Source organism: Alosa alosa, chromosome 19 (genome assembly GCF_017589495.1).
Source record: "Alosa alosa isolate M-15738 ecotype Scorff River chromosome 19, AALO_Geno_1.1, whole genome shotgun sequence".
Taxonomy (NCBI): Eukaryota; Metazoa; Chordata; class Actinopteri; order Clupeiformes; family Clupeidae; genus Alosa; species Alosa alosa.
Genome location: NC_063207.1, coordinates 5,832,741 through 5,860,732, shown reverse-complemented (window position 1 = coordinate 5,860,732; position 27,992 = coordinate 5,832,741). Strand labels below are relative to the sequence as shown.

The following is a 27,992-nucleotide window of genomic DNA, read 5'->3' as shown; positions in this document are numbered from 1 at the left end:
CACACAGGAAGTAGGATTAGAGAAGGTTGCTTTGAGAGATGCTATGCTCACACCTTCACACACACACACACACACACACACACACACACACACACACACACACACACACACACAGGAAGTAGGATTAGAGAAGGTTGATTTTGGAGAGATGTATGCTCACACTCACACTCACACTCACACACACACACACACACACACACACACACACACAGGAAGTAGGGATTAGAGAAGGTTGATTTGAGAGATGCTATGCCTCACACTCACACACACACACACACACACACACACAGGAATGGAAGCCCTAAAATGGAAATATGTTCCTAGTTTCTGGCCTGTGCTTGGACGTCAGAGCCGGTGGTCAGGTGAAATGAGGCCTGCAGGCCACCCTACCAGCATGTCCACACCTGTTGGGTTCATGTCACATCATGCCCACACAGCAAGGGAATTCCGACCACACATCATGAAGGTCTCTCTATCCCCCGCCTCTCTCTTTTCCCTCCATCTCTCTCTCCCTCACTTTCTTTCTCTCCCTCAACTTTTTTTATCCCCGTTTCCTCTCTCTTACTCCATCTCCTCCTCTCTCTCTTACTCTATCTCCTGCTCTCTCTCTCCCCCACCCTCTCTCCTGTCTCTCTCTTTCTCCTCCTCCTCCCTCTTTCCCTTTCCCTATCCCTCTGCCCTCCCTCCCCCAGCTGCATTGTTTTAAAGGGGTGTGGCACTTTAATCCAGGATATATATATTTTTCTCTGAAAAAGAGAGAGAGAGAGAGAGAGAGAGAGAGACAGAGACATATATATATATATATGGAGTGAGTAAGAGAGAGAGAGACAGAGATAGATGTATTTATTTATTAGAGAGAGAGAGTTTATTTATATATATATATATATATATATATATATATATATATATATATAGATATATATATATATATATATGATGAGGAGTGGAGGAGGAGTGAGGAGGAGTGGAGATGAGAGAGAGAGAGAGAGAGAGAGAGAGAGAGAGAGAGAGAGAGAGAGAGAGGAGAGAGAGAGAGGAGGAGGAGGAGGAGGAGGAGGAGGAGGAGGGAGTGAGGAGATAGTTAGATAGATAGATAGATAGAGATAGAGAGAGAGGAGAGAGAGAGAGAGAGAGAGAGAGAGAGTGAGTGAGGAGGAGGAGTGAGTGGTGAGTGGAGGAGCGAGTGAGTGAGTGAGATAGAGAGAGAGAGAGAGAGAGAGAGAGAGTGAGTGAGTGAGTGAGTGTGTGAGTGAGTGTGTGTGAGTGAGTGTGTGTGTGAGTGTACGCGCACAAACCTCACATCCTTATGTCCACCTGATGGGATAAACCAATAAGGAGTTGGGGAAGAAAGTGATCAGTCCGGTCTGACTCAGCACAACCGCCAAACAGCAGCAACCACAAGTTTGACAAAACACAACTCAAGACCAAACAGACGAGATCCGAAGCAAAACCCACATCATTAAAACAAACCAACCACAACATGACCCGATACCAACTGCTCTTCCCAAATCAACATCATCTCCCACAACATGACCCGATACCAACTGCTCTTCCCAAATCAACATCATCTCCCACAACATGACCTGATACCAACTGCTCTTCCCAAACAACAAATCAACATCTTCTACCACAACATGACCCGATACCAACTGCTCTTCCCAAACAACAAATCAACATCTTCTACCACAACATGACCCGATACCAATTGCTCTTCCCAAACCACCAACACGACCCGGCGCCAAATGAGGTTCATACCAGCCTCGTATTAGAACTCCACATGATGACCAAGTAGTACCAATCTCGTGTATTACACCAAGAGCAGACACCAACTGCACTTACCAAATATCAAACTAACCTCACATATTACACCAAGAGCAGACACCAACTGCACTTACCAACACGACTCAACACCGAAACAGCCCCAACAAGACTCAACAAGAACCCAAGATCAGAACATCAGACATCAGAATGACCCTACACACACACACACACACACACACACACACACTACGCTTCCCGGATGATAAGTCTCTGAGGAGTAGCTGACTCAACCACATGTTTACGTGTGTGTGTGTGTGTGTGTGTGTGTGTGTGTGTGTGTGTGTGTGTGTGTGTGTGTGTGTGTGTGTGTGTGATTGGGCGAATGGGTGGTGGGTGAGATGCATGTTTACGTGTGTGTGTGTGTGATTGGGCGAATGGGTGGTGGGTGAGATACATGTTTACGTGTGTGTGTGTGTGTGTGTGTGTGTGTGTGTGTGTGTGTGATTGGGCGAATGGGTGGTGGGTGAGATGCATGTTTACGTGTGTGTGTGTGTGTGTGTGATTGAGCAAGTGGGTGGCTGAGTGCTAACTCGTGTGTTGGTTTCCTCACCTCGCTGGTGCGAAAGATGACCCTGTAGTTGTACTGAGGGCCGTGGTCCTTATGGTCGTCCAGCTTCTCCCGACGGACGCTCAAGGCCACTGGCCCCAACGCTTCGTCCAGCCCAAAGTAGTTCCAGTGGTCTGGGGCAGAGTTAGGAGTTAGAGTAGTGAAGTACACAAGTGGTGTTTAAAAGCTTAAAGGAACGCGCCAACTTTTAGGGAATTTAGCTTATTTTCGGTCCCTACCCTTCTCTTCTCTTCTCTGCTCTCTCTTCTCTACTCTACTTACAGTACCCTCCAGAACTATTGGCACCTCTGCTAAAGTTGACTAAAAAGAGGAATATAAAATCATCTTTTTAATTTGTATGCTCATTGAGCTCAATGCAAATCAAACCAGCTAATAGGCTAACTGAAATAACACCCATGCCAATCTCTAGGTATGGTGAAGGGTATGTGATGATGTGGGGCTATTTTAATTCCAAAGGCCAAGGGAACTTTATCAGGATGCATAGTATCCTGGATCCATGAAATAACTGGCCTTTAAAAATAAAAATCTCCCTGTCTCTATGGGAATTTAACATAACACATAGCCAATACTTATGACCCCTGTATTTTAAGGAAGAACATTTATTTATTTATGATACATTATTCATTCACAAAGAAAATTAGTGTCCTTAAAGGTTGGAGTTTTCCTCATTTTTTTTACTTAAGGCATTAAGATCAATTTCCAAAAGATGATTTGATATTCCTCTTTTTAGTCAACTTTAGCAGAGGTGCCAATAATGCTGGAGGGTACTGTACATACCAAAGGCATGCAGCTAAATGAGAAAATTACTTTGGATTTCCTCACTTTTAAGGAAGAAATGAAGCATTCTTTTACTTATCTGTGAGGGTGTACAGTATGTGTGCGTGTGTAATGGTCTCACCTCTCAAGTAGAAGTACTTCCTGTAGTAGTACGCCCCCAGGTCCACGTGTTCTATGATGTACTGCTTGTTCCGGTCGTTGAGGGCGTTGGGTCCGTCTTTCTGGCCCTCCAGAACCGCCACGCCGGCGTTCATGCAGTAGGGGGTCAAAGGTGACTCGTACGTGCCCGTCTCCGCGGGCGCTGGCTCGTCCTGCTCCCTGCCGTCCCCTCCGGTCTCGGTGCGGAAGAACGGGCAGCCCAGTACCAGCTCGTTGCTCTGGGTTTCGGCGGGGTCGTCGCGTCCACTCAGTTCCTCCTGGCTGCCACTAGGGGAGCTGTAGGGCAGGCTGTGCGTGGAGGAGAGGGTGGAGGAGGCGGAGGCGGAGGAGGCGGCGACAGCTGGCGCCCCGGGCTCGCGGTGGTGGTGACTAACTACGGGCGCCGTCTGCCGGCTCTGGATGACCTCGTTGAGGTCGAAGACGATGCTCTGCACGTCGTAGTGCGTGAAGCCCCTCTGGCAGACCCAGGGCTTGAGGGGCGGACCCGAGCCGACGGGGAGGCCGCAGTCCTCGGACCCTCGCCCGTCCTCTGCGTCCGAGCCGGCCCGCGGAGAGTCCACGTCGCCACGGACGCCTCGCAGCTTGCGGAAGATGGACTCGCCGCCCGTCTCGGACTTGGAGCGGCGCTTGGGCGGTTTGTCGCGTGCGCGGCTGGGTTGCTGCTGAGCCGCCGCGTCGTCGGTCAGCTCGGTCAGGCCCTGCTGGTCGGCGGCGTTGAGCAGCTCCTCCAGTCGCTCGGCCGCTGGGCTGCGTTGCTCGCCGGACGCTTCGCTCTGGAGGCCCTTGAGCAGCTCCAGGATGCTGTCCCCGGGGTGCTGGTCAATGGATGACGTGCTGCCGTAGACGCGGTGCACAGGCGACCACTTGGCCCCCGGCGTTGCCGGTGAGCCCCAGTCGTCGCCACTCTCTCCGCCGGCGTCCAGCTCGCTGAGCGTCACGTCGCTGTTGCTACGCTGGCGGATGCGGCGCGTCGCGCCCCGCTGCGCGGACAGGAAGCGAGCGTCGGGGGAGTCCGAGCGCCCCACCGGACTGCGGCCCCGCTTCAATGCCTGGAGCCCGCTCGCAGAGTATTTGTGGATGCTGCGCAGCATCGGGCCGCGGCCCTGGATTGGTCATGACGGGCGCCGTCAATGCGATACCCCGCCTCCTCCTCCCTCCCTCCCCGCCGGGCCGCCCGAGGCGGGGGGTCCCCCGCAGCAAGGTGCCGCGTGCCCCCTCCGACCTCTTTCCTGGGGGGCCACTCGGCGACCCGGGCACGCACCCCCATTTTGGGCACTCCCGAAGAGGAGTATGCGGAGCCTTCAGACCGCGACGCATGCGCCGCCGCGTTCCCATTGGCCATGCGCATGTGCCGGGTGTAGAACTCGTCCGTGGCTGGGATGGACCCCCCGACCGTGTGATCGGCAGGGGGACGCTTAACACTGGTCATTCTGTTGCGCCCCCCCCTCTACCAGGCCTCAGAGCTCATAGAGGGGTTGGGGGGCATCTCTACAGGTGAGAGGAGGGTCTGCACTGACCTCTGGGAGAGGTCATGAGACGTCACGGAGGAAACGGGGCAAAACCACACCACAGCCTGAGAGAAAGGGCAGGAGAATGGGGCAGTAGAACAGCTTGCCCTTAGAGATGGAGGGAGGTGGGGTAACAGAGAGAGAGAGGGGATGGGAAGATGAAGGGACACAGATGAGATAGAGGAACGATGAGCTGTTTCTATTGCCTCCAAACTTGAGGGTGGTAACTGTTCAGGGCTCAGGCCTGCATGGTGAGCTCTCACTGGGGATAGGCCTGCTCTCCTCTCCCGTCCAGCCCAGCCCTGCAAGAGAACAAGAGGACAGTGGGTGAGATGGGGTGTGGAAAGACCCATATCCGAGACACCCCGCTACATTCACCTGGATAAGGTGAATATCAGAGGAGAGTGTCATGACAACATGTTGGTGTCCTGTTGGTGTCATGACGACAACAACAAGAGAGTGTCAACAACAAAGTTCTCCAGACTTCAACGTCCCTCTCTCATCTGTAAGAGCTCCTTAGTTTAAAAAGTCTCTCTCCCTTTCCTTCACCCCCACCCTCTTTACTAAACACTTGACAAAAAATGTCAAAAAAAATAGGTAGACAGATTCATAAATAACAATAACATTATTACTAATAATAGTCACTGTTATATGAAAAGATTATGAACATAAACAAACTGAAAAAAATATTTATTCATTTATTTATTTTTTAAAAAGAATGGTGCAAAATGATAAAAAAAAAATAGAAGTAAAAAAAAATATTAAATTGGTAGAGACTTAGATGAGATGGAGATTTTATCCGGAATATGTGCCAGATGTTTTTTTTTTATTTTTTCCTTTCTCACTCAGACACAGATAGGAGCCACGTGGAACTTGGCACATGAACTTCCTCTCTATAGTGAAGTGGTCGAGGCATTCACATGGGCCACAACAAATGAAAAAGTGTTAAAAAGAGGGATTTGGGCAGAGCACGACTGACATCCTCATTTTGCTCAATCTGCGAGGAGAATATGAGGCATCTTTAAGTCCTGGTGTTGTGTGTGTGTGTGTGTGTGTGTGTGTGTGTGTGTGTGTGTGTGTGTGTGTGTGTATGTGTGTGTGTGTATGTGTGTGTAGCCGCTAGGCTATATTTGGCTGTGTGGCTGTGTTGCACCACGTGCAGCATTCGAGGCCGGTGTGTTCGCTCCCAATAACATGCCGACTGTTCAAACCCATTTGGACTGAAGCGTGAAGGCTTAAGCCGGAACTCTCAGACAGGAAATCTTTCTTCTTAATACTCATCTCAGAGTGAGGCACAGGAACTAGACAAGATGTCCGTCAAGTACACAGTACACACACACATACACACACACACACACACATACAGACACAGCACTAATGGACTTCAGCACACACACACACACACACACACACACACACACAGATGAGTGTTAGATGACGACACAACACCGTTTCAGAATGGACAGGGATGAAAAATAGTAAGGCTTAGAAGTTTGACTGATCATGATCTTGTATCAAACTCACACCACACTCCACTTTACTGCCCTGCACACACACACACACACACACACACTTTCATTTGCACCCATACACACGTGCCTACACACACATACCCGCTCTCAAACACACACACACACACACACACACACACACACACACACAGGAATAGGCTATAGCTGGCTGGATCAAACATCCCGAGTACACATCAAAGTGAGCGTTGAACTCACTGATGTCTATATGGGTGCCCTTGAGCTAAGCACGTGGAGACACTGCAAGCCATCACAGCTCCAAACACACACACACACACACACACACACACACGCACACACACACTCCGGATTGAGCCTCCCAGCTCTCCTCTAATGTCAGCCTGCATGCACACACATACAAACCATGAGATCATAGCTCTATACACACTCTAGAGCCAGTGTCTCATTATCCTGCTGTTCCACTCACAACCTGGCGCAAACACGCAAAAACACACACACACACACACACACACACAAAACACACAGTAACACGCACACAAAATCATCACAGCTCTACACACACTCCGAGACACACGCAGCAAAGTCAGAGCTCCACACACAGAGACACACACTCTGCTGCTCCTCTACACTCTTCGCCAGAGTGGAGCATGCTCAGATCACGTTAGTCACGAGCCATCGGAGGCCGGGTCACGTGGACGCGTCGCTCGCCGTCAGCGCTCCCCTCTCGTGCTCCCGCTCTCACTCTCGTCCCAACGGTGTGCGGTGATCCTCTCCCACGGCCCTCCGCCGGGACGCTAATGCTACCGGCCAATCAGAGCGCACGTGACGCGTGACGATGGGAATGAGCAAACTCCACGCGGATCAATTGTCCCCCCTGATTAGAGATGCCATAAATAGAGAAGCTGTGCTGCGCTGCATGAAACCACAAATCATCAGAGCACAGCTGACATAACACATCACAACACGCGTCATAAATGTACCCTCAGAGCCGGCACGACGCATGCTACGTGCTGCACTGTCTGATGTGCAATAAAACATGTCACGCCCGCCTTTTAGAGTCACTAGGCAACACAAACAGCCAACCAGCTCACACACATAACCTACACAGCAGCCCATTATAATTGATTGATTGACTGATTGATTGATTGATTGATATCTAGATGTCCACACTAGCTGGCGCTCCGGGCACTCTGCAGACCCCCCCTTACTGGACCATACGAGTAGCCGAACAACTGATGAGTGTGTAAACCAAACGTACACACCAGCTAACATAGCGGGCAGGAAGACCTGCTGATGCATATAGGCTGTAACACATTGATGTATATCGGAGCATTTACATCAACCTTGTTGATGTATGTGGGCATCCTCAGGCATATTGGCTATAAAGATATCAAAACAGAGCTGTGTGTATCTGCTGGCAAGGTTCCCACACCGGTGTGTGTGTGTGTGTTTGTGTGTGTGCATATGGTGGAGGCATCATCAGTCAGAGGAAGTGGTCTGGAGTGGACTCTCCGACAGACAGCAGAGCGTATTGTGTAACCGTATCTCTGATTAGTGTCGACTAATCGCATTCACATCCCCTGCACTACAAACTAGGTAGGGTGGGGGGGGGGGATTAACTAAACGAAATCATATCCCAAAACAAACAAACACACACACACACACACACACACAGGACCACCACAGCATTTGTAATCGCTTGTAAATCTAAACACAGCTGTTGAGGCTCGCAAGTGGTTTTATTTCGATGCATCCAAATCCACGCGGTACGCCAGGGAGAGCCAGCACCTAATGCACCTCGGGTTGCTCAGAGTCAACTCCGCATCACATCCAGTTAAATAGCCATGTCACTGGAGGACAACGGACACACACACACACACACACACACACACACACACACACACACGAGGCATCGGTGGACTTTGGCAGCCCGGAGTGATTTCCTCTCTAGGTTTCTCAGGGTTTTCCACAGAGCCAACCGGGACCTTGGAGAGGAGTCATTAGGCTACAGTAAAACTCTTTTACTGCCTCCCTCCTTACTGGTCTCATTCTGCAAAAACAAAACAAGAGAAGCAGAACAGAACCGCTTCATTGTGTCCACTTCCTCTATGGCTTCGCCATCAAGTCCGTGGAACACAATGGACTCTTTAAAAGATTAACATCACTCGCTATGATCATGATAAGACCTACAGCGCTGGTTGAGGCTCTTACAAGCTGCCCATATAAGCAAAGATGAGCCCCACGCCAGTGCTTTTGGTTCCCACAGCATTCAAGCAAGGTCATGGGTTTTCGGAAAAGGTCATAGGTCGTGGGTTTTCTTTAAGTGACTGGGATTTAGCAGATGCTCTTATCCAAAACGACATACGACACGCAGCAGCAGATTCGGAAAACAAACCTGGTCCAACCGGTTGTCAGGCCGCGACACTCTGGCCACTTTAACTCTTGTTCAAGACCGAAATCTAGGCTTCATTCATCCATTCATTCATTAAAGGTTTAAAAGATTTCTTTATGGGCTTTTGTAGCCTTTATTGATAGGATCGTGTAGATCAGACAGGAAATGAGTGGGTGGGAGAGAGATGGGGAGCGGGACTGAGAAGTGACCTCATATCAGGCCAGACTTGAACCTGCGTCCGCATGGGCATGGGACCCGTATGTGGTATGGAATGCTGAAACATGCACCACAGCCACACCCCCCAACACACACACACACACACACAAACAAATTATCAAACTGTAGTGATCTAGCAAGTTCATGGTTATTTCTCCCACTGCAAACGACAAATGACAGGACCGTCAGCTCATGAAAGTGCAGAGTGTCTAAAGCCCCAGCCCTGATTAGTGTGTGCAGAATAATCAGCGAAGCTTTACAGCTCTGCAGCACACACACACACACACACACACACACACCAGTAAAGCTTTACAACTCTGCAGGACTCTGGAAGCATGCAGCAAAGAGTTCAAACACTCACCACTTACACACACACAGACACACACACACTAGCAAAGCTTTAGAGGAAGCACACAGCACACACACACACACACCAGAGAGGCTTTGCAGGTCTGCAGGCCACTAGAACCATGCAGCATCTATCTCTCTCCCTCCCTCTCACACACACACACACACACACACACACACACACACACACACACACACACACACACACACACACACACACACACACACACGTGCACTGAGGGCAGGGATGCTGCAGTGATCTAGGTTGTAAATCTGCCCTGTGGCGGGTGAGTGTTTGGAGAGCTGGAGAGACGGCTGTCTGATTAAAGAGAGGGACATGGAGCACAGAAAAAGCGCCTGCTAGATCATCCAAACCCACACACACACACACACACACACACACACACACACACTCCAGCTAAACCATCCAAACCCGCACACACACACACACACACGCAGAAACACACACATAAAGACACACACACACACACACCCCAGCTAGACCATCTAAACCACACACACACACACACACACACACACACACACACACACTCCAGCTAAACCATCCAAACCCGCACACACACACACAGAAACACACACATAAAGACACACACACACACACACACCCCAGCTAGACCATCTAAACCCGCACACACACAAATACACACACACACACACACACACACACACACACACACACACACACACACACACACACACACACAGAAACACACACACACACACACACACACCTCAGCTAGACCATCTAAACCCGCACACACACACAACACACACACACACACACACACACACACACACACACACACACACACACCCCATCCAGATCATCTAAACCCACTTCTTCTCACAGCACCACAAACACAATGTTCACTGCAGAGTGAAGACTTCACCCATACAGTACAGCTGACATCACAAACACAACGTTCACTGCAGAGTGAAGACTTCACCCATACAGTACAGCTGACATCACAAACACAACTTTTACTGCAGACCTGCATCTACACAGCTAGCACCACTAAAGTGCACACAATACCCAGACCCACCATCCAAACCCAAAGCATTCGCTGAAGAACTGGTCTCTACAGCGAGCATCTCGCTACCACAGTAAGCATCTCCACAGTAAGCATCTCACTACCACAATAAGCAGTAAGCATCTCGCTACCACAGTAAGTATTTCACTACTACAGTAAGCATCTCGCTACGACAGTAAGCATCTCCACAGTAAATATCTCACTACCACAGCAAGCATCTCACTACCACAGAAAGCATCTCACTACCACAGAAAGCATCTCTACAGTAAGCATCTCACTAACACAGAAAACATCTCTTTCACAGTTCCTCATAACCAGGAGTATGACAGGCAGAGAACAGCAGCCCATCATGTGAGGGAGAATCACACAAGAACAGGCACTGACTCACACTGACTCACAGGAGACCATGTGAAGTAGCAGCTTCATCAACTAGTCAACTATTACAATCACTAGTCAGTGCTGTAGGCAGCAGTCAGCTAGTCGTAGACAAAACGGCTAAAAGGCTAAACGGGCTAGCCATTCCTGTGTATGGAGAAAGTACTTCACTCAAAATGAGACCTGTTCCACAGTGATATGAAAGTTGTGTACTCGTGTGTGTGTGTGTGTCCTAATGTAAAGGGAAATCACAGAAGATGCACTGACGCACAAAAGCACGGTCAGCTTGTGGCCTCTGCTGTTACCACAGCAACCACAGGTCTGACAGGAACACAGAGGTTCCGCAGAGCTTTGGGAGCCGACTAGACGCAATGGCCTAGCCTGCGTGACAGCGGCAGCTGCCACACACACACACACACACCATACACACATACACACACAGCCTTCTGCCCCCCCACCCACACCCTCATACACCATGGTTCCCAGGCTGGCTGCATGAATGGGCCCAGTGACTCCCGAGCGGGTCACTGGGGTCAACCAAAGGCCGGGGCCACGCCAACGCTCTCATCGACAGGAAGCCAGGCGATCGGAGCGGAGATCCCGCTAATCCAGCCTCTGCTAACCCCAACCCCCCACCACCCCATCGTGGCAGATTAGCGACTGGGCAGCCAGTGAGGGGCAGCGCGCCCACCCGAGCGGAGATGGCGTTATCACGCAGGTGACCTCACAGGGCAGTGGCCAGCCCGGGAGAGCCCAATCCGCACTGCCACGGGATCAATTGGGAGGCAGCAGGCAGGCAGGCAGCTTCCGACAGTGATGATGCTGCAGCAGGACGCAGTTTACAGGGAGGGGAGGCAGACGGTCAGATATGATGGTCAGCAAAGCAGACAGAACGCGCGCAGTGCAGCTGGACTGGCCAAGAAGATCAGTCCGTTGAAGTCTTTATTTAGAAACCGTGTGTCTGATGGCTCCTGCTTTATAGGCATACTAACACTACTAATTACTCTGAGCTCTAGGCTGTCAAAATCAACTAGACGGCTCTATGGACACATGACTCAGCATTTTAGAAGTGTGTGAGAAATGAACTGGTATGAGCATGTCTGACAGACAGGAGTGTTCTCCACGGTGAGGAATTTCAGAAATGAACTAAACACACACACACACACACACACACACACACACAAATACCCCAGTAAAACACTCTCTCCTGCCTGCCTGTTGCCTGGCAACAGTGGTAAACAGCTAACGATGATGAAACTAGTCTGTGGTTGGAAGGAAAAGAACAAAAACACAACGGCAAGCCTGCAACAGATAAGACCACACACACACACACACTGAGGTGCACCTAAACTAGATAGATACTTTATTGATCCCCAAGGGGAAATTCAAATAAACTAGGTCCACACACACACTGAGGTACACCTAAACTGGGTCCACACACACATGGGTCCCAGTAGGGTGGCACAAATAGATAAATCTGCGTGTGTGTGTGTGTGCAGAGGCAGTGTGTGTGTGTGTGTGTGTGTGTGTGTGTGTGTGTGTGTGTGTGTGTGTGTGTGCAGAGGCAGAAAAACAAGTCATCTCAAATTCTCCAAAATACACAACTCCAATCCGAATGAAGTCAGACAATATGGTCATATTTTACAACTATGCTATAAACTCATAACCAATAGTTTAGTTATAGACTGCTATGATTTTAAGATGCTAAATTTGGTCTGTAGTTTGTTTCAGTTTCCTGTTAACGTGTCCCTGAAATTGAGTCCCCTCCTTTCTCAACTATATATGCCTTTGTGTGTGTGTGTGTGTGTGTGTGTGTGTGTGTGTGTGTGTGTGTGTGCAGGAGTGTGTATGTGTGTGTGCAGGAGTGTGTGTGTGTGTGTGTGTGTGTGTGTGTGTGTGTGTGTAGGAGTGTGTGTGTGTGTGTGTGTGTGTGTGTGTGTGTGTGAGAGAGAGTCCCCTGCTCTCCTGCTTCAGTTGCTCTCTGAGTTAAGCACTTCACTAGATTACTTGTGCACAGCTATAAGAGAAGAGGCTCAGTAGAATGCCAGAGTGGAAGCTGGGTAGACCAGAGTATCTCTATTGCACCAACACACACACACACACACACACACACACACACACACACACACACACACACTCCTGCACACACATACACACACACACACACTCCTGCACACACACACACACACATTTTCGCACATAAACACACATACACACACACACACACCCCCACACTCACACTCACAAACACACTCACACATCTAGTCGCCTCCAACTCCCACCCATAGGGGGCCACAGGGCAGACAGCAGTAGTCATGCTCCTGGTGAAAAGCCCCCGAGCCCCCAGCATGTCCACTGCATCCCGTGGAGGACCTCGCTCTCTCGGCCCACTGCCGCCGCCGCCGCCAGCGTTCCTAAGTGCCTAGCAACAGCGTGTTCCCAAGGCCCCAACAACGGGGCTCTGGATGGCCGCCACACAAACAGTAATTACTTCTCCACTCTCCATAGAGCTGGCCAACGCTGCAGTGCTCACCACCACCACCACCACCACCCCAGCGAGCCCCACTTCACCTCCCCAGGGAGGGGAGCCGCTCGCTGGGCACGGAGGGCACAAAAGGTCCCTCTGTCCTACAACAGCAGCTCTCCTCCAGCACAGAGCTTCCTTTGATAGGAGCGAGAGTTCAGCTGTGTTGAGAGGAGCCAGCTACAGGAATGCAGAGAATGGGGGGACACCACTGCTAAAGAGGGGGGAGGGTGGGAGTCAGGGAGAGAAAAGGGAGGAGAGAGAGAGAGAGAGAGAGAGAGAGAGAGAGAGTAGAATGGGGGGGGCAGGGGAAGACAGGGAGAATGGACAGAGGGGAGGAGAAAAAAAGAAGGGATGGAGGGGAAAAGGGGAAAAGTAAGAGGGGTATGAGAAGTAGAAAGAATGTCAGAGAGAGAGAGATCTAGGAGAGTCGAGAAAAATGCAGTCTAGCCGACTTTAGTTTTATTTAGTATATTTAATATATATAGTATATTTAGTATTTTTTATCTTCTACTGTCTTTATTATTCAGTGGTGTTTTTTCCATATTTATATACTTGTATTACTTTTTCTGCTGTAAGCGCATGTTGTGTGTGATGTCTGTATGCTACGGAGACCTTGAATTTTTCCCTTGGGGATCATTTAAGTATCTATCTATCTATCTATCTATCTATCGATCTGACTCAGAAGCAGCTGTGAGACAGGCGCAGGCCGAATCTGGAGAAGAGGAGAAGAGAGGAAGAGAGGAGTGAGAGAGGAGAGGAGGAGAGGGAGATTAGCATCCTTCTCCAGCCTCATGAGGAGGCGCGAGAATGGCGTCGATGCTGCCCAGAGGAACCTCTCCCATGCGGCAGGAAGCCCTGACAGTCATGTGACCTTGTTTTGAAATACGCTTGCTAAGCTAAATTTACCATAAAGTCCATCAGGAGGAGGAGAGGACTATCCAAGAGCCCTCCGAGCCTGATATTACCCACAACACACCAGGGCAAAACCGAGCGGTTAGCCCAAATGATGGGAACGGAAACAGTGGTGTCAGCATTTAGGCTGATAAGGGACGAGATGGATAGCCTTGAGCTGACAAACTTCCAGAGGACTTACAATGCCGATCAATAATTGATTTGTTCGTGCTCGGAGTTTCCGGATGGCAATGGGCCACCAGAGACAGTGGTGTAACATTACACCTGTCGTCAGAAGGAGCACACACACACACACCCACACACACACACACACACACACTCCATATTCTAACATGGAGACCCAGTAGACTACCTTCCCTTGGCACTCAACAAGCTTGTTCTGTTCTGTGAAGATAACAGAACTCTCCACTGTATTGCACTACATACAAAACCCAACTTCACAGGTTGCTATGCCAGATTTTTTGGGGGGAGACACTCACTCACTCACTAAACATCCAAATTTTCATTAAAAAAAATTGCACGTCTACTCTGATGCCACAATCTTGTTTCTGTTTGCATTCTCTACTCTCAGAAAGTTCCCCTCCTGGTACTAGTGTCTCCCCCAAATCCTCTGAACCCACTCTCGGACAGAAATAAGGACCTATAAGGGCCTCTCCCCTACTCATATTCACTCTCCAAACAGTGTTCTCCCTAACCCCAGAACTGTACTCAACGGGGGACTGAAGTCCAAACAGTGTTCTCCCTAACCCCAGAACTGTACTCAACGGGGGACTGAAGTCCAAACAGTGTTCTCCCTAACCCCAGAACTGTACTCAACGGGGGACTGAAGTCCAAACAGTGTTCTCCCAAACCCCAAAACTGTACTCAATGGGCGAGCAGTCTGAGCAGTGTTCTCCCTAACCTTACACCTTTACCCCATGAAACCTTAACGGGGACAGGCACGTATCAGTAGCTCTCCTCATCCCTAAAGCTTTTCTGCGTCTGCCTGATACTCTGACTATTACTGATTCTCCTGCGTCGGTCTGATACTCTGACTACTACTGATTCACAGTCGAGCATCTCACCAGCTGTTTCTCCACTGCCAGCACACACAGGCCTTGTTGGAACTTGTCTGTCTACGCACACCGAAAATGTGACACCTGCACACGCACGCACACACGCTCACGCACACACCCCACCGGCAAGCACATGATACATGCCTGGAATTTCATCCACACTAATATTGCACAGCAAATACTGACAGAAAAACAGAGAGGGAGGGTGAGAGTTTTTGTGTATGGAGGGCGATAAGGACAGACAGAAAAAGATATGTTTGTGTGAGAGGGAGAGAGAGAGAGAGAAAGAGATTGAAAGAGAGACAGAGAGAAAGAGAGAGAGAGAGAGAGAGAGAGAGAGAGGGAGAAATAGAGAGGGAGAAAATAGCAAGGGGTACGGGGCGTGGAGCTGCAAGCCCTGGCAACAATCTCCCAGAAGCCACAGGTGAAAAGGTCAAAGCCATCCCTGAGATGCTTTCTCTGGAAAGACCAACCCAGGCCCTTATTTTCCATCTCAGTCCGACGGCACCACTGACACTTCAAAGGCAGCGCCGAGGCAGCCATGCTTACGTGATGAATTTCAAACAGACCTGCTGGAGTCACTCACACTCACCTGTGCTCCTTAGACTCGTAGATCAGTGCAAATAACTAGAGAAGTACAGGACAGGTATCGACTCCATTCTGTCTGTGCAGTATTGCACAAATGTGAGCCTGCCGCATTCCTTGAAGAAAGACACTACGTCCAGAGAACATATACAATGCCTATTAAAGTATTCACCCCCCTTGGATATTTGGACGTAGGACATCAGTTCGGCCAGATCTAGAACAACACGTGACACGGGAATGGGTCAAGATCCGACCAAAGTAAGACAGATCCAGGCATGGTCCAGTCTAGATCTACCCCAGAGGCTTCCTAGGCCTGTGTATGTGGTCAGAGCTCTGCGGTAGGGTTTCTGATGACTGTCAGGCTGTCTGTTCACCAGCAGAACACAACAATGTTTTCTAGAGATCAGAATATTTTCCGTTCTCCACTGGCATCACACTCTTTTATGTCCTCTAGAGATTGGAGTCTTTTCCGTTCTCCTGTGGAACCCAACTCTTTTATGTTCTTTAAGCATATCTGAGTCTTTCCTGTTCTCCAGTGGAACCAGACTCATGGCAGTCATATCAGGCCCTCTCTTCTCTGGCAGGGGATGATGCAGGCCACAATCCAGCTCATCTCCCCGCAGGTTCCGGAAAGTTCAGAGATACACAGCTGTAAATGAGCCTGCCAAGTGTGTTGGATGCAGACTGCTTGTGGTAGAGTAGACCAGATCAGTTTCCTTGTGAGAAAGTTAGAACTGACTGCAGTGTCTGCCAAACTTTAACAATGACCATGCCTACCCGAGAGAGAGAGAGAGAGAGAGAGAGAAAGAAAGAGAGTGAGAGAGAGAGACAGAGAGAGAGGAAACTGCTGTCTGTGCCTGCGAGCAATGAGAGAACCGGATGGCTCCAGGCAGGTGACTCCGTGGTGATGGCGGCAACAAGTTCCGGAACATTCCTGCCTCACCACCCTCTCATCACCCACACACACACACACACACCCTCCACACACACACACCAAATGTGTAGCATTCCATGAAAAAAACTACCTGCTGGAGAGCTACAGACAATAATTACAGTCAAGGAAGTTACAGCTATGTGCAAGAGTGCTTAATGCCTTAATCTGTCTGGTGTGAAAGTCTCCTACATACCGGTACATACCAACTTTCCTTCCAGAAAGCAAGAAGGGTTAAAAGAAGCTGCAAACAAAAGTTACTTAAAAACTTGTACTGGCTATGCAGTGGGAGCGAGAGAAGAGAAGAGAAGAGAAGAGAGGAGAAGAGAAGAGAGGAAAGGAGAGGAGAGGAGGGAAAGCAATGGGGAGAAAAATACAGGGAGAAGAGAGGGGAGGAGAGAGGGTGAAAGGGGATGGGAGGAGAAGAGAGGGGAGAAGAGAGGGTGAAAGGGGATGGGAGGAGAAGAGAGGGGAGAAGAGAGGGGAGGTTAGCAGCCGAGAGGAGAATTGCAGTCATGCGGAGGAGGAATGTGAGGTATTCAGAAGAGGAGAGCCATCTGAGGCCGACCACAAGGACCCAGCTAGAGCGCTAAAGCTGCTACCACTGAAAAACTAGTAGGCCTACAGTCTAGTCTAGCAGAATATAGCAGAATAGTAGAAACCCATCTAATGCGCTAATGCTAAAACTCCAACACTGAACACTACTACAGTATAGCCTAGTCATAGCACAAACCCATCTAATGCGCTAATGCTAAAACTCCAACACTGTGAACACTACTAGTCATAGCACAAACCCATCTAATGCTTAATGCTAAACTCCAACACTGTGAACACTACTACAGTATAGCCTAGTCATAGCACAAACCCATCTAATGCGCTAATGCTAAAACTCCAACACTGTGAACACTACTAGTCATAGCACAAACCCATCTAATGCGCTAATGCTAAAACTCCAACACTGTGAACACTACTAGTCATAGCACAAACCCATCTAATGCGCTAATGCTAAAACTCCAACACTGTGAACACTACTAGTCATAGCACAAACCCATCTAATGCGCTAATGCTAAAACTCCAACACTGTGAACACTACTAGTCATAGCACAAACCCATCTAATGCGCTAATGCTAAAACTCCAACACTGTGAACACTACTACAGTATAGCCTAGTCATAGCACAAACCCATCTAATGCGCTAATGCTAAAACTCCAACACTGTAAAACTAGTCCAGCACAAACTCCATCTAACGCGCTTAATGCTAAACTCCAACACTGTGAACACTACTAGTCATAGCACAAACCCATCTAATGCGCTAATGCTAAAACTCCAACACTGTGAACACTACTAGTCATAGCACAAACCCATCTAATGCGCTAATGCTAAAACTCCAACACTGTGAACACTACTAGTCATAGCACAAACCCATCTAATGCGCTAATGCTAAAACTCCAACACTGTGAACACTACTAGTCATAGCACAAACCCATCTAATGCGCTAACGCTAAACCCATCTAATGCGCTAATGCTAAAACTCCAACACTGTGAACACTACTAGTCATAGCACAAACCCATCTAATGCGCTAATGCTAAAACTCCAACATGCTACAAAAGTCATAGCACAAAACACTGTGAAAACTGAACACTACTAGTCATAGCACAAAACTCCATCTAATGTCATAGCCTTAATGCTAAAACTCCAACACTGTGAACACTACTAGTCATAGCACAAACCCATCTAATGCGCTAATGCTAAAACTCCAACACTGTGAACACTAACAACCCATCTGTCATAGCACAAACCCATCTAATGCTTAAAAGAACACTATGCTTAACTTAAACTAGTCATGCGCCAATGCACAAACTCCAACACTGTGAACATCTAGTCATAGCGCTAATGCTAAAACTCCAACACTGTGAACACTACTAGTCATAGCACAAACCCATCTAATGCGCTAATGCTAAAACTCCAACACTGTGAACACTACTAGTCATAGCACAAACCCATCTAACGCTTAATGCTAAAACTCCAACACTGTGAACACTAGTATAGCCTAGTCATAGCACAAACCCATCTAATGCTTCTTAATGCTAAAACTCCAACACTGTGAACACTACTAGTCATAGCACAAACCCATCTAATGCGCTAATGCTAAAACTCCAACACTGTGAACACTACTAGTCATAGCACAAACCCATCTAATGCGCTAATGCTAAAACTCCAACACTGTGAACACTACTAGTCATAGCACAAACCCATCTAATGCGCTAATGCTAAAAACTCCAACAAACCCATCTAGTAATAGCACAAACCATCTAATGTTTAATGCTAAAACTCCAACACTGTGAACACTACTAGTCATAGCACAAACCCATCTAATGCTTAATGCTAAAACTCCAACACTGTGAACACTACTAGTCATAGCACAAACCCATCTGTGCCTAACGCTTAAAACTACTAGTAAAACACTACTAGTCATAGCACAAACCCATCTAACAGGGCTGGTGCAAACACTCTGTGCGGAACATATAGCACAAACCCATCTAATACTTGGCTAATGCTAAAACTCAACACTGTGAACACTACTGGTCATGGCACAAGCCCATCTAATGCTAATGCTAAAACTCCAACACTGTGAACACTACTAGTCATAGCACAAACCCATCTAAGCTAAGCTAAAGAGCTAAAACTCCAACACTGTGAACACTACTAGTCATAGCACAAACCCATCTAATGCGCTAGGCTAAAACTCCAACACTGTAAACACTACTAGTCATAGCACAAACCCATCTAAGCTGGGCTAAAACTCCAACACTGTAAACAAACTGCACAAACCCATCTTGGCGGCGGTCAGCTCGTGGTCCGTGTCCATTTCGGCATGTTAAAACAGGTTGCACACTGCCTGCGTGACACGCACATCTCAAGCGTGGCTTGAGCCGTGCCGAAAATGTGCGCATGCTAGAAATAGGACCGGCGCCTATTTTTCACGCAACACGCAAGCGTGTTGGAAGCGTTTCCATTCAAAAGAGACAGCGAAGAGTGTTTTAATCACTATCAGAATAAAGTAGTATAGACTGCTATAGAACTACTATTAGTGTATTACTGTATAAAAATATTATAGTATTGCTATAGTTCTTTTCCATGAGGGGAGCGGTACGGACCAGCGTGGCTCCACAGCAAGCAGTCAGTCCGTGGGGAGCTCAGCGCTGTGTCTCCATGCGCCTCCACACAAACACTACACTACGCTGGCTTCAAAAAGACATCTCGAAATATTAACTGGGACAACCTCTAAATTCAACTCCACCAGGGATACACTGACATCCACTACCTGCTGCATCTCCCTGGCTTACACACACACACACACACACACACTCTCTCTCTCTTTATCTCTCCTCTTGGAAGTCCTCCCACGCTCCACAGGAAGGAGATAAAAAAAAGTCGCTTGCGGAGCCAGCAGAGAACCGGTCTGTGGCGGTGAGGAAGGCATTTACTGCGCTCCTCTGGTGGCGGAGAGACTGGGGTGCTCGCTGTTCCCCACTCATTAGTGGCCATACACTCAGTGTGTGTGTGTGTCTGTGTGTGTGTAAGAAGTGAGGTATTCTGTGTGTATACGCTTAGACTTCCCCCTGATGTCGCTCTTGTTTCTTTTCTCCTGCTATTGCTGATGCACACTCAAAAAACTGCCTCAACACACACATACTGTACACTCACAACACACACATACACTCACTCACTCACTCAAATACAGCCTTGCTCTCCCTTTCTCTGTCACTTATTCACATGCTCTCTCTCTATTTCTCTCCTTTTCTCTCTCTCTCTCTCTCTCTCTCTCATACACAGATATATGAAGGCCTACCTTTTGTGCTACCCTTTCAGCAAACACATTAGCTCTAACAATTCTCTGAGAGGACCAATCCATGACTCGAGTGACCCTCATTCTAACTTCTTCACAAAGAAGGCGATGAGGTGTACTAGGTCACTACTACACAGACCAAACAGAATTCACAAACGGCGTATTTATTTGAAGACCTTACAAGGCTGAGAGAAGTAGGTCATTTATTTTATATTATATTATATCATATTACATATTTTCACATATAACACTACAGAAGACACAAAGAGGGAAGAGAGCTGACAACAGACCCTCCTGTGAGTGTGAGTGTGTGTGTGTGTGTGTAAGGTATTCTGTGTGCATATGGATGCTTGTGTGTGTGAGTGGGTAAATGCATGTGTGCATTTGTTTCTACAAGAATGTATTCTGTCTCTGCTTTCTGTATGTGTACATTCTGTGTGTGTGTGGATTTGTATGGGCCATGAAATAACCCCTGCACTGTCCATAAAGGCCTGAGAGAAAGACCCCTTCGCCTTGTTCTGCCTCGTAGGCTGGGCCTATACACCTGCCTCTTCTAGGAGACCCTTCACATCGGTGGTTCCTCCTCCTCCTCCTCTGTGTCCACTAGCGTGCGGCCGGCGTCTGCTCTCCGCGGCAGGACCTTCAGCCTCACGCTCAACTCTGCCTGCCCTCCGTCTCGCGCTCGCTCTCTGGCCGCCGTGGGGCCCGCGGTGGAACCGAGACGGCGGCATAGGAAGAGGAACAGGAACGCGGGACGGAAATAGAACAGCAAGCAGCGGCAGGGTAATTAACCGGGTGACAGAGATTTCAAACCACATGTGTGTATGTGCATGTGTTGTGTGCGTGTGCGCACACATGTGTGTATGTGCATTTGTTGTGTGTAAGAGAGTGTGTGTATGTGCATGTGTTGTGTTGTGTTGTGTGTGTATGTGTGTGCGCACACATGTGTGTCTGTGCATGTGTGTGTGTATGTGTGATTGTGTTTGTGTGTGTGCGCGTGGGAGAGAGGACAGCGAGCATGCACTTGTGCGAAGACCATATAATTCCAGACTTCTCTGAAGCAGCTCCTGGGCGGACAGGGCCGGGTCCAGCCTTTCCCAAACGCCGCCGTAAAATCCTCGCCAGGATGACCGCAATTTACCATCAGGGAAACAAAAGGGCCACAGCCTCCGGGGCTAAGTTTGGTCCGCCGACGTTTGAGCCCAGTGCCAACACAGAACCCCACTGGACCCGGCCAGAGAGAGGAGAGAGGGGGAGGGAGGGGGGAGGAAGGGGCAGTCCGCAGCGCCAACACGGCGCAGCGTGGAAATATCTGGACATCAAAACAACGGGCAGCCACGGCTGGGGTTCGCAGGCTCGCCGACTCGCTCTGCTCTGTGCAAATCACAGAGCGGGGAAACAGGACAGATTATTTTGACTGGCGCTCCATAAAAAGGGCCCTGTGTGTGTGTGTGTGTGTGTGTGTGTGTGTGTGTGTGTCGTCGAAGTTCTGCCAGGCCATTCCGCTTCAGCAGCGGAGATAAGTTGATCCCTGAACCACAAGGTCATGCAAACAGCACTTTAAAGCTACAACGCTTACTGCTGCAGTGGCAAACAGCACGTCAAAGCTACAACACTCACTGCAGAAGCAAAAAGGGCTTTAAATGTTCACATGGGCAAAATGGCCCAGTAGTTTAAAGGTGCTCTAAAGCAGGGGTCCCCAACCTTTTATGTACCATGGACCGGTTTGATTCCTATTTTTTTTTTCACGGAGGGTTCCATGTTCCATATGTCGGGGGTTCCATGTTCCATATGTGTTGTGCATGCGCATTACTTGAAAAGAACTAGCTCCAGTTATGTGTGAACAGTGAAGGTAACGATCTCTTAAACATGTGAAAAACATGAACTTGAAGAAGTGAAAATTTAACAATATGAACTATGAATATTGAACAACTTGAAGCTATAAGTGTGAACATGCTTAACAAAATATGGGAACAAAACATAGGAACTAAACGTGCATTACGAATATAATCAGTGGGAGCCCTGCTTATGGAATGATGGAAGAAAGTGACACCCTCAGTGTGTTTGAAATGTCCAGTCGATTGCGCAATTTGGTCTTAGTTGCAGTCATTGCCGAAAACCTGGCCTCGCATATAGGTGGTGGGAAATGGTAGCAACGTTTTCAGCGCTTTTACGGCTATCTCGGGATATTCTGCTTTGTTTTTGATCCAAAAGAGGTTTCAGAGAGGTTTCCTTATAGACACTCTTAAGACCACCGTCATTTGCAATTTCGATCAACTGCTGACAAGTTAGGACTATTCGGGATATTGACAAATGGGTTGCGGACCCACTCATTGGTTTGCCGTGGATCTTTGGAGGATGGGAAGTCACGGTCAAACTCATTTGAAAGTGCAACAAGGTGATCGCACACCAGCTGCGAGAGAAAGGGCCCTGCCTCAGTCTCTTCCAAAACCCCCACTACTGTTTGGAACATATCAAATACACCCGGTCCACTCGTCGTCCCCACAAATCAAGCTTGGCTTTAAATGCAGCGACTTTATCTGCCAGTTTAAAGACAGTCGTCATTCTCCCCTGGAGTGACAGGTTGAGGTCATTAAGCAACCCGAATATGTCACACAGGTAAGCGAGTTTTGACACCCAGTCCTCATCACTAAAATGTGCAGCTTTTTTTCTGTAAGAAATCTCTGCAGCGGCTCTCTCAACTCAAACACTCTGGCCAGTGACCTGCTAAAAAAGATGCTTGTTTTTGTTGCTCATTCTAGCAGTTTAGCTAACCATTATGACATACCGTTAAGCCAAGAACTGATCAAGTGAAGTGAGCTGACCTGAGGCTGCGCGCGCTGAAGGCAATATGTAAAAGTGTTGAAGGCGGGGACAGTGTTGAAGGTGGAACGACAGAAAATAGACCTTGCAAAATGCAAACATGCGTGCAATCAAGCAACTGCATATAGGCCTATGTCATGTAAAGACGTGACATTATTGCGAATTAAATTTAGTTTAGTTTGCATGCATTTTTTTTTAAACTCATGTCGTAGGCTATGGCCCGGTTAGGAATGTCCCGCGGCCGGTGGTTGGGGACCGCTGCTCTAAGCGATGCCACGCGTTTTTTAGGCTAAAACATTTTATGTCACTTACTGCAAACATCACCTAACCAACCGCTAGCTGTCTGTGTCCTGAATACACGGAAAAAAACGCGATCTCTGTGGACAGCCCAGGCTCCAAAAACGGCAACAAAAACAACCTGGGCAAACCTAGCCTATAAAAACATAACAAACTGTTCCAGCAAATCACAGACGAGATGCGCGTTTAGGAGAGTTTCAATTGCACGTGAGCAGCACGGGAGGGAGGGGGAGGAAGTAGCTAGCTCTCTGTTTTGTTTCGTTACCCAGCATCGGTTAGAGCAGGGGTTCCTAAACTTTTCCATGACAAGGCCCCCCAAATACCACTAGGTTCTGGCCAAGGACCCCCTTGATGTGTTATTAAACCCATCGACAATACTACGGCAAATGTAAAAATACATTAAGCAAATCCTAATTATTATTTTAGCCACAAGCACTTCGCGATGGAGCATACAGTGTGTAAAAATTGCATTTGGGGCTTTCTGCTATATGACAGTTATCACTCTACTATTATTCCCAGTTATTATCATGGGAAATATAATATTCAGATATGTGACAAATTATTATAATGGCATTGTATACCCACACACACACACTACACACACACACACACACAGTCACTGCTCCACTCCCCTCCCGCCCACACACACATCTTCACTGTCATCACTCACATACATTACATACAGTACTCTGCTTGCAATAGTAGCCCCCTGTTGCCCCTGTTAATCTTGGGTGCTCCTTGTTGGTGCCCCCCACCCAATCCCAATCCTCCCCCACCTTTTTATGCAGCCCTTGCCACTTAATCTACTAAACCCCTCTTCTACTGCACTTTTACCCCCCATTAATGCACAAATAGGCTGACACCAGACATAATTTCACTGCATTTCTTACTTCCAGTAACTATATGCATGTGACAATAAACTTCCTTGTATCCTTGTATCCTTGTATAACAACCATTTTTCTTTCCAACTTGCTGAGGCCCCCCTGGCACCCCCTCGCGGCCCCCACTTTGAAAACCACTGGCTTAGAGCACCTTTAACTAATATCCCCTCTGGGGCATAAGGTGCTTTTTAGGGCCAAAAAGGGGTAAATACTATTGTAACACTACATGGGGAAAAATGAGGCAACAGTGTTTCAAAACTACAGAGCCACTCAGGAGGTCAACTAGTGCTTCTACACCACATGGGGCATCACAGCGTTTTAAAACTACACAGGGGCATAGGAGGGGCACTGTTGGCCTGGGGTGATGAACTGTGCCCTCTGTCAGGAGGTTGCCGCATGGGGCCAGGCCAACACATCCATTTAGCGCTCTATAGATGCCATCGCCAACACACAGCTAACCATGATGATGGGGAGTCAAGAGACCCTTTTGACAAAGGGGAGAGAGAGAGAGAGAGAGAGAGAGAGGGAGAGAGAGAAAGAAAGAGGGAGAGAGAGTTCAAGATGTATGCCTAGGGTTAGAATCACAGCAAAAAAGGGTGTGAGAGAAAGAGGAGAACAGAGGGAGAGGACCAGTAGTGTATGTTCCTGTGTGTGTGTGTGTGTGTGTGTGTGTGTGTGTGTGTGTGTATGAGCCATAGGTCGAAATATGGTCTGATCTACACTCTCTCTCTCTCTTTCTAGGGGTGTGTGTTCGTGTGTGTGTGTGTGTGTGTGTGTGTGTGAGCGATAGGTCGAAATGCGGTCTGATCTACACTCTCTCTCTCTCTCTAGGGGTGTGATCAACACAACAAACAGGTTCCGCTCCAGGCCTCTCCCCATCACATCCTGAGAAAAACACATCAAAGGCAACTAACAGGGACACGCAGAGCCCACTGTTATGTAAGCTGTGCAGCGAGGTGTGACCACCACTGATTCAGTGTCACTCAGTTTCAGTGGAATGATGACTTCATGGATGCCGACTGGCTTTGTGCTGTTGACTAAACCGCGTAATACTACATTGAGTGCAGTGTGCAGCAGTAGGCGAGCTTGAGAATGTCCCAATGCTGCATGTGTGTGTGTGTGTGTGTGTGTGTGTGTGTGTGTGTGTGTGTGTAGGAGGTGGACAATGGCCAAATACTCTGGGGGTTTGTTTACAATAGCTTGAGACACAGTGGGGATCGGAGCCTGTGTGTAATCAGAGCCAAAAAGCAAACACAGAACCACCTCCCTCAAAATGTTTTAAATCCAGAGGTGCTCGCAGCCTTCAGGTGTCAAAGGAACCTGCTTCATTCCAACATAGTCTGTGGGCTTCACTCGCACCTCCATGGCCAACCCCTGAAACCCCTGAAGGTGAAAAAGGCTGCGCTTAACATTAGTTCATTTTATTTCACAGATGCACTTTGGCGTGGTGCCTCACTGGGAACACACTGAAGAAGGCCCTACACCGAAACACGTCAATAAATAATTAATAACATAATTCATTATAATAATAATTTATTAGAATAATAAAATTAACTTTTTTAGCCTTTTCTCCCTTCTTCTACTTAGCTACAAGTTTGGTCCAGCTCTCTAGAAATCTAAAAAGAGATTGAGTGAAGACTGCTCCTACTCCAGTGTTTCCTAAGACTTCTCAGGAATAGTACACACACATACCTGATCCACAGCTGAACGGAAGCACCCATGTTAACTACTCTCCCCAATCCTTAGCTCACTGTCTCTGCCCCACTTCAAGACGTAATCATTGTCAGTCTGCACCACTTTACGGGCGAGTGAGACAAGCTTCCTCAACTCCACCATAAATATCTGCAGTGACATGCCCAGAGATGATGATGTCTTTGGGAGCGTAAAGGAAAACAGCCAACTGTGTGTGTGTGTGTGTGTGTGTGTGTGTGTGTGTGTGTGTGAGCACTTAGGCTACTGCTCCAACTGCAGCCAGCGGGCTGTGACATTCTGATCGTCCTGTAGTAACAGCTTTATTAGACACGTTGGTCTTCCACAAGCAAAACAAACAAACAATCATGACAGCAAGCAAACACACACACACACACACACGCACACACACACACACACACACACACACGTGGGGTTGACAATGGCAGCTGTAAGCTAACGTCATGTGACTGGACGGAAAAGGTCAACAGGTAAACTAGATATTTTGTCATAGGTCAGAACGGAACAGCTTCACCCATGTGGGTGCCCATGTGAAGTCAGATTATGCAATACTTAATGGCTTCGCACACGGAACACTTCGTTTGGGCATCGATTCAGGCATCTCTCTCCCGCAGTGCCACTCACGGGCATTACGTCCCAACAAAGCCGGTGCCCACAGAGCGACACTGACCGAAATCAATCAATTCATTCATGTGTGCGTCGGTAATGAGCACAGCACTCGGCTGTGTGTTCGTGGGAAACAAGCTAATGCACATAGCTGGAGGCCAGGGCCTGTGTGTGTGTGTGTGTCCGTGGAGTGTCCCTGGTTCACATTAAAAATGCATGTAAAACAAGGATCTCTGCAGGTCCGGGGGAAAACAAGTGGAATCCTCTATTGATTAACACGCAGCGCGCTAGCGGAAACAAAATACGTGTGGCAACTCCACTGCCCCCTGATCTCCTGGCTGTGCTCTCGTCCTTAGTGGACCGCACCATAATTAGCACGTCCCTGGCTGTCCAAGATGGGCTCCAAACCCAAAGGGAACCGCAGACGGGGTATATTTTTCAGAGCAGTCCAGTGTAAACACACACACACACACACACACACACACACACACACACACACACACACACACTATACACATACATACACACACACACAAACTCTCTAAGCATGGAGATGTACACAGTGCGGCTGACTATGGTGGCTAGAATCTGGTTCTGATTCACACTGGAGACCGATGAAGCACTGTGACCCTGAAACAGCCCTGACCTTGGGTCATCCCATCTCAGAGCTGGGGGTGACTGCATGGCTATGCTGTCAGTGAGCTGGGGGTGACCGCATGGCTATGCTGTCAGTGAGCTGGATGGCTGTGTGGCTGACTGCGTTGTTGACAGCGGCTCCAGTCAAGCCGGGGCATGAAAGGATGGAGTAAGCAGGTGCACCTCAGTGTTTTTTTTTAGGTCCTCCAGTATCCCAGGAGGCTCGTCTGTGATTACCACAACATTCAAGAAAAAAAGCTACACATGCACCTGCTGTGCTGGACACAAATGGTTTCAGAAATGAACAGCGTGCCGTGCACAAGGCTTTTTCTGTACAGGACGTCTGTCCGGTGACCCTCAGACCGGATTGGAATCTCTTCCCCTAAAGTGAGATTCAAGGGTTGACCCCAGAGATCATCTTATCTGACCTGTGAACAGAACCAAGGGTCGATTTATGAATCCTCTTCCCAGG

The 27,992-nt window shown here is 48.4% G+C and overlaps 1 protein-coding gene across 1 annotated transcript in view; it reads right to left on the bottom strand.

The window, feature by feature from the left end:
* The window catches only part of sipa1l1 (signal-induced proliferation-associated 1 like 1), a 70,249-nt gene that overhangs the window by 35,927 nt on the left and 6,330 nt on the right, over nt 1-27,992 (bottom strand). Inside the window, 5 exon segments of the mRNA XM_048228275.1 lie at nt 391-404; nt 1,301-1,314; nt 2,372-2,502; nt 3,288-4,428; nt 4,470-5,135. Coding sequence (XP_048084232.1) covers nt 391-404; nt 1,301-1,314; nt 2,372-2,502; nt 3,288-4,428; nt 4,470-4,754 — 1,585 coding nt within the window. The 5' untranslated portion in view covers nt 4,755-5,135.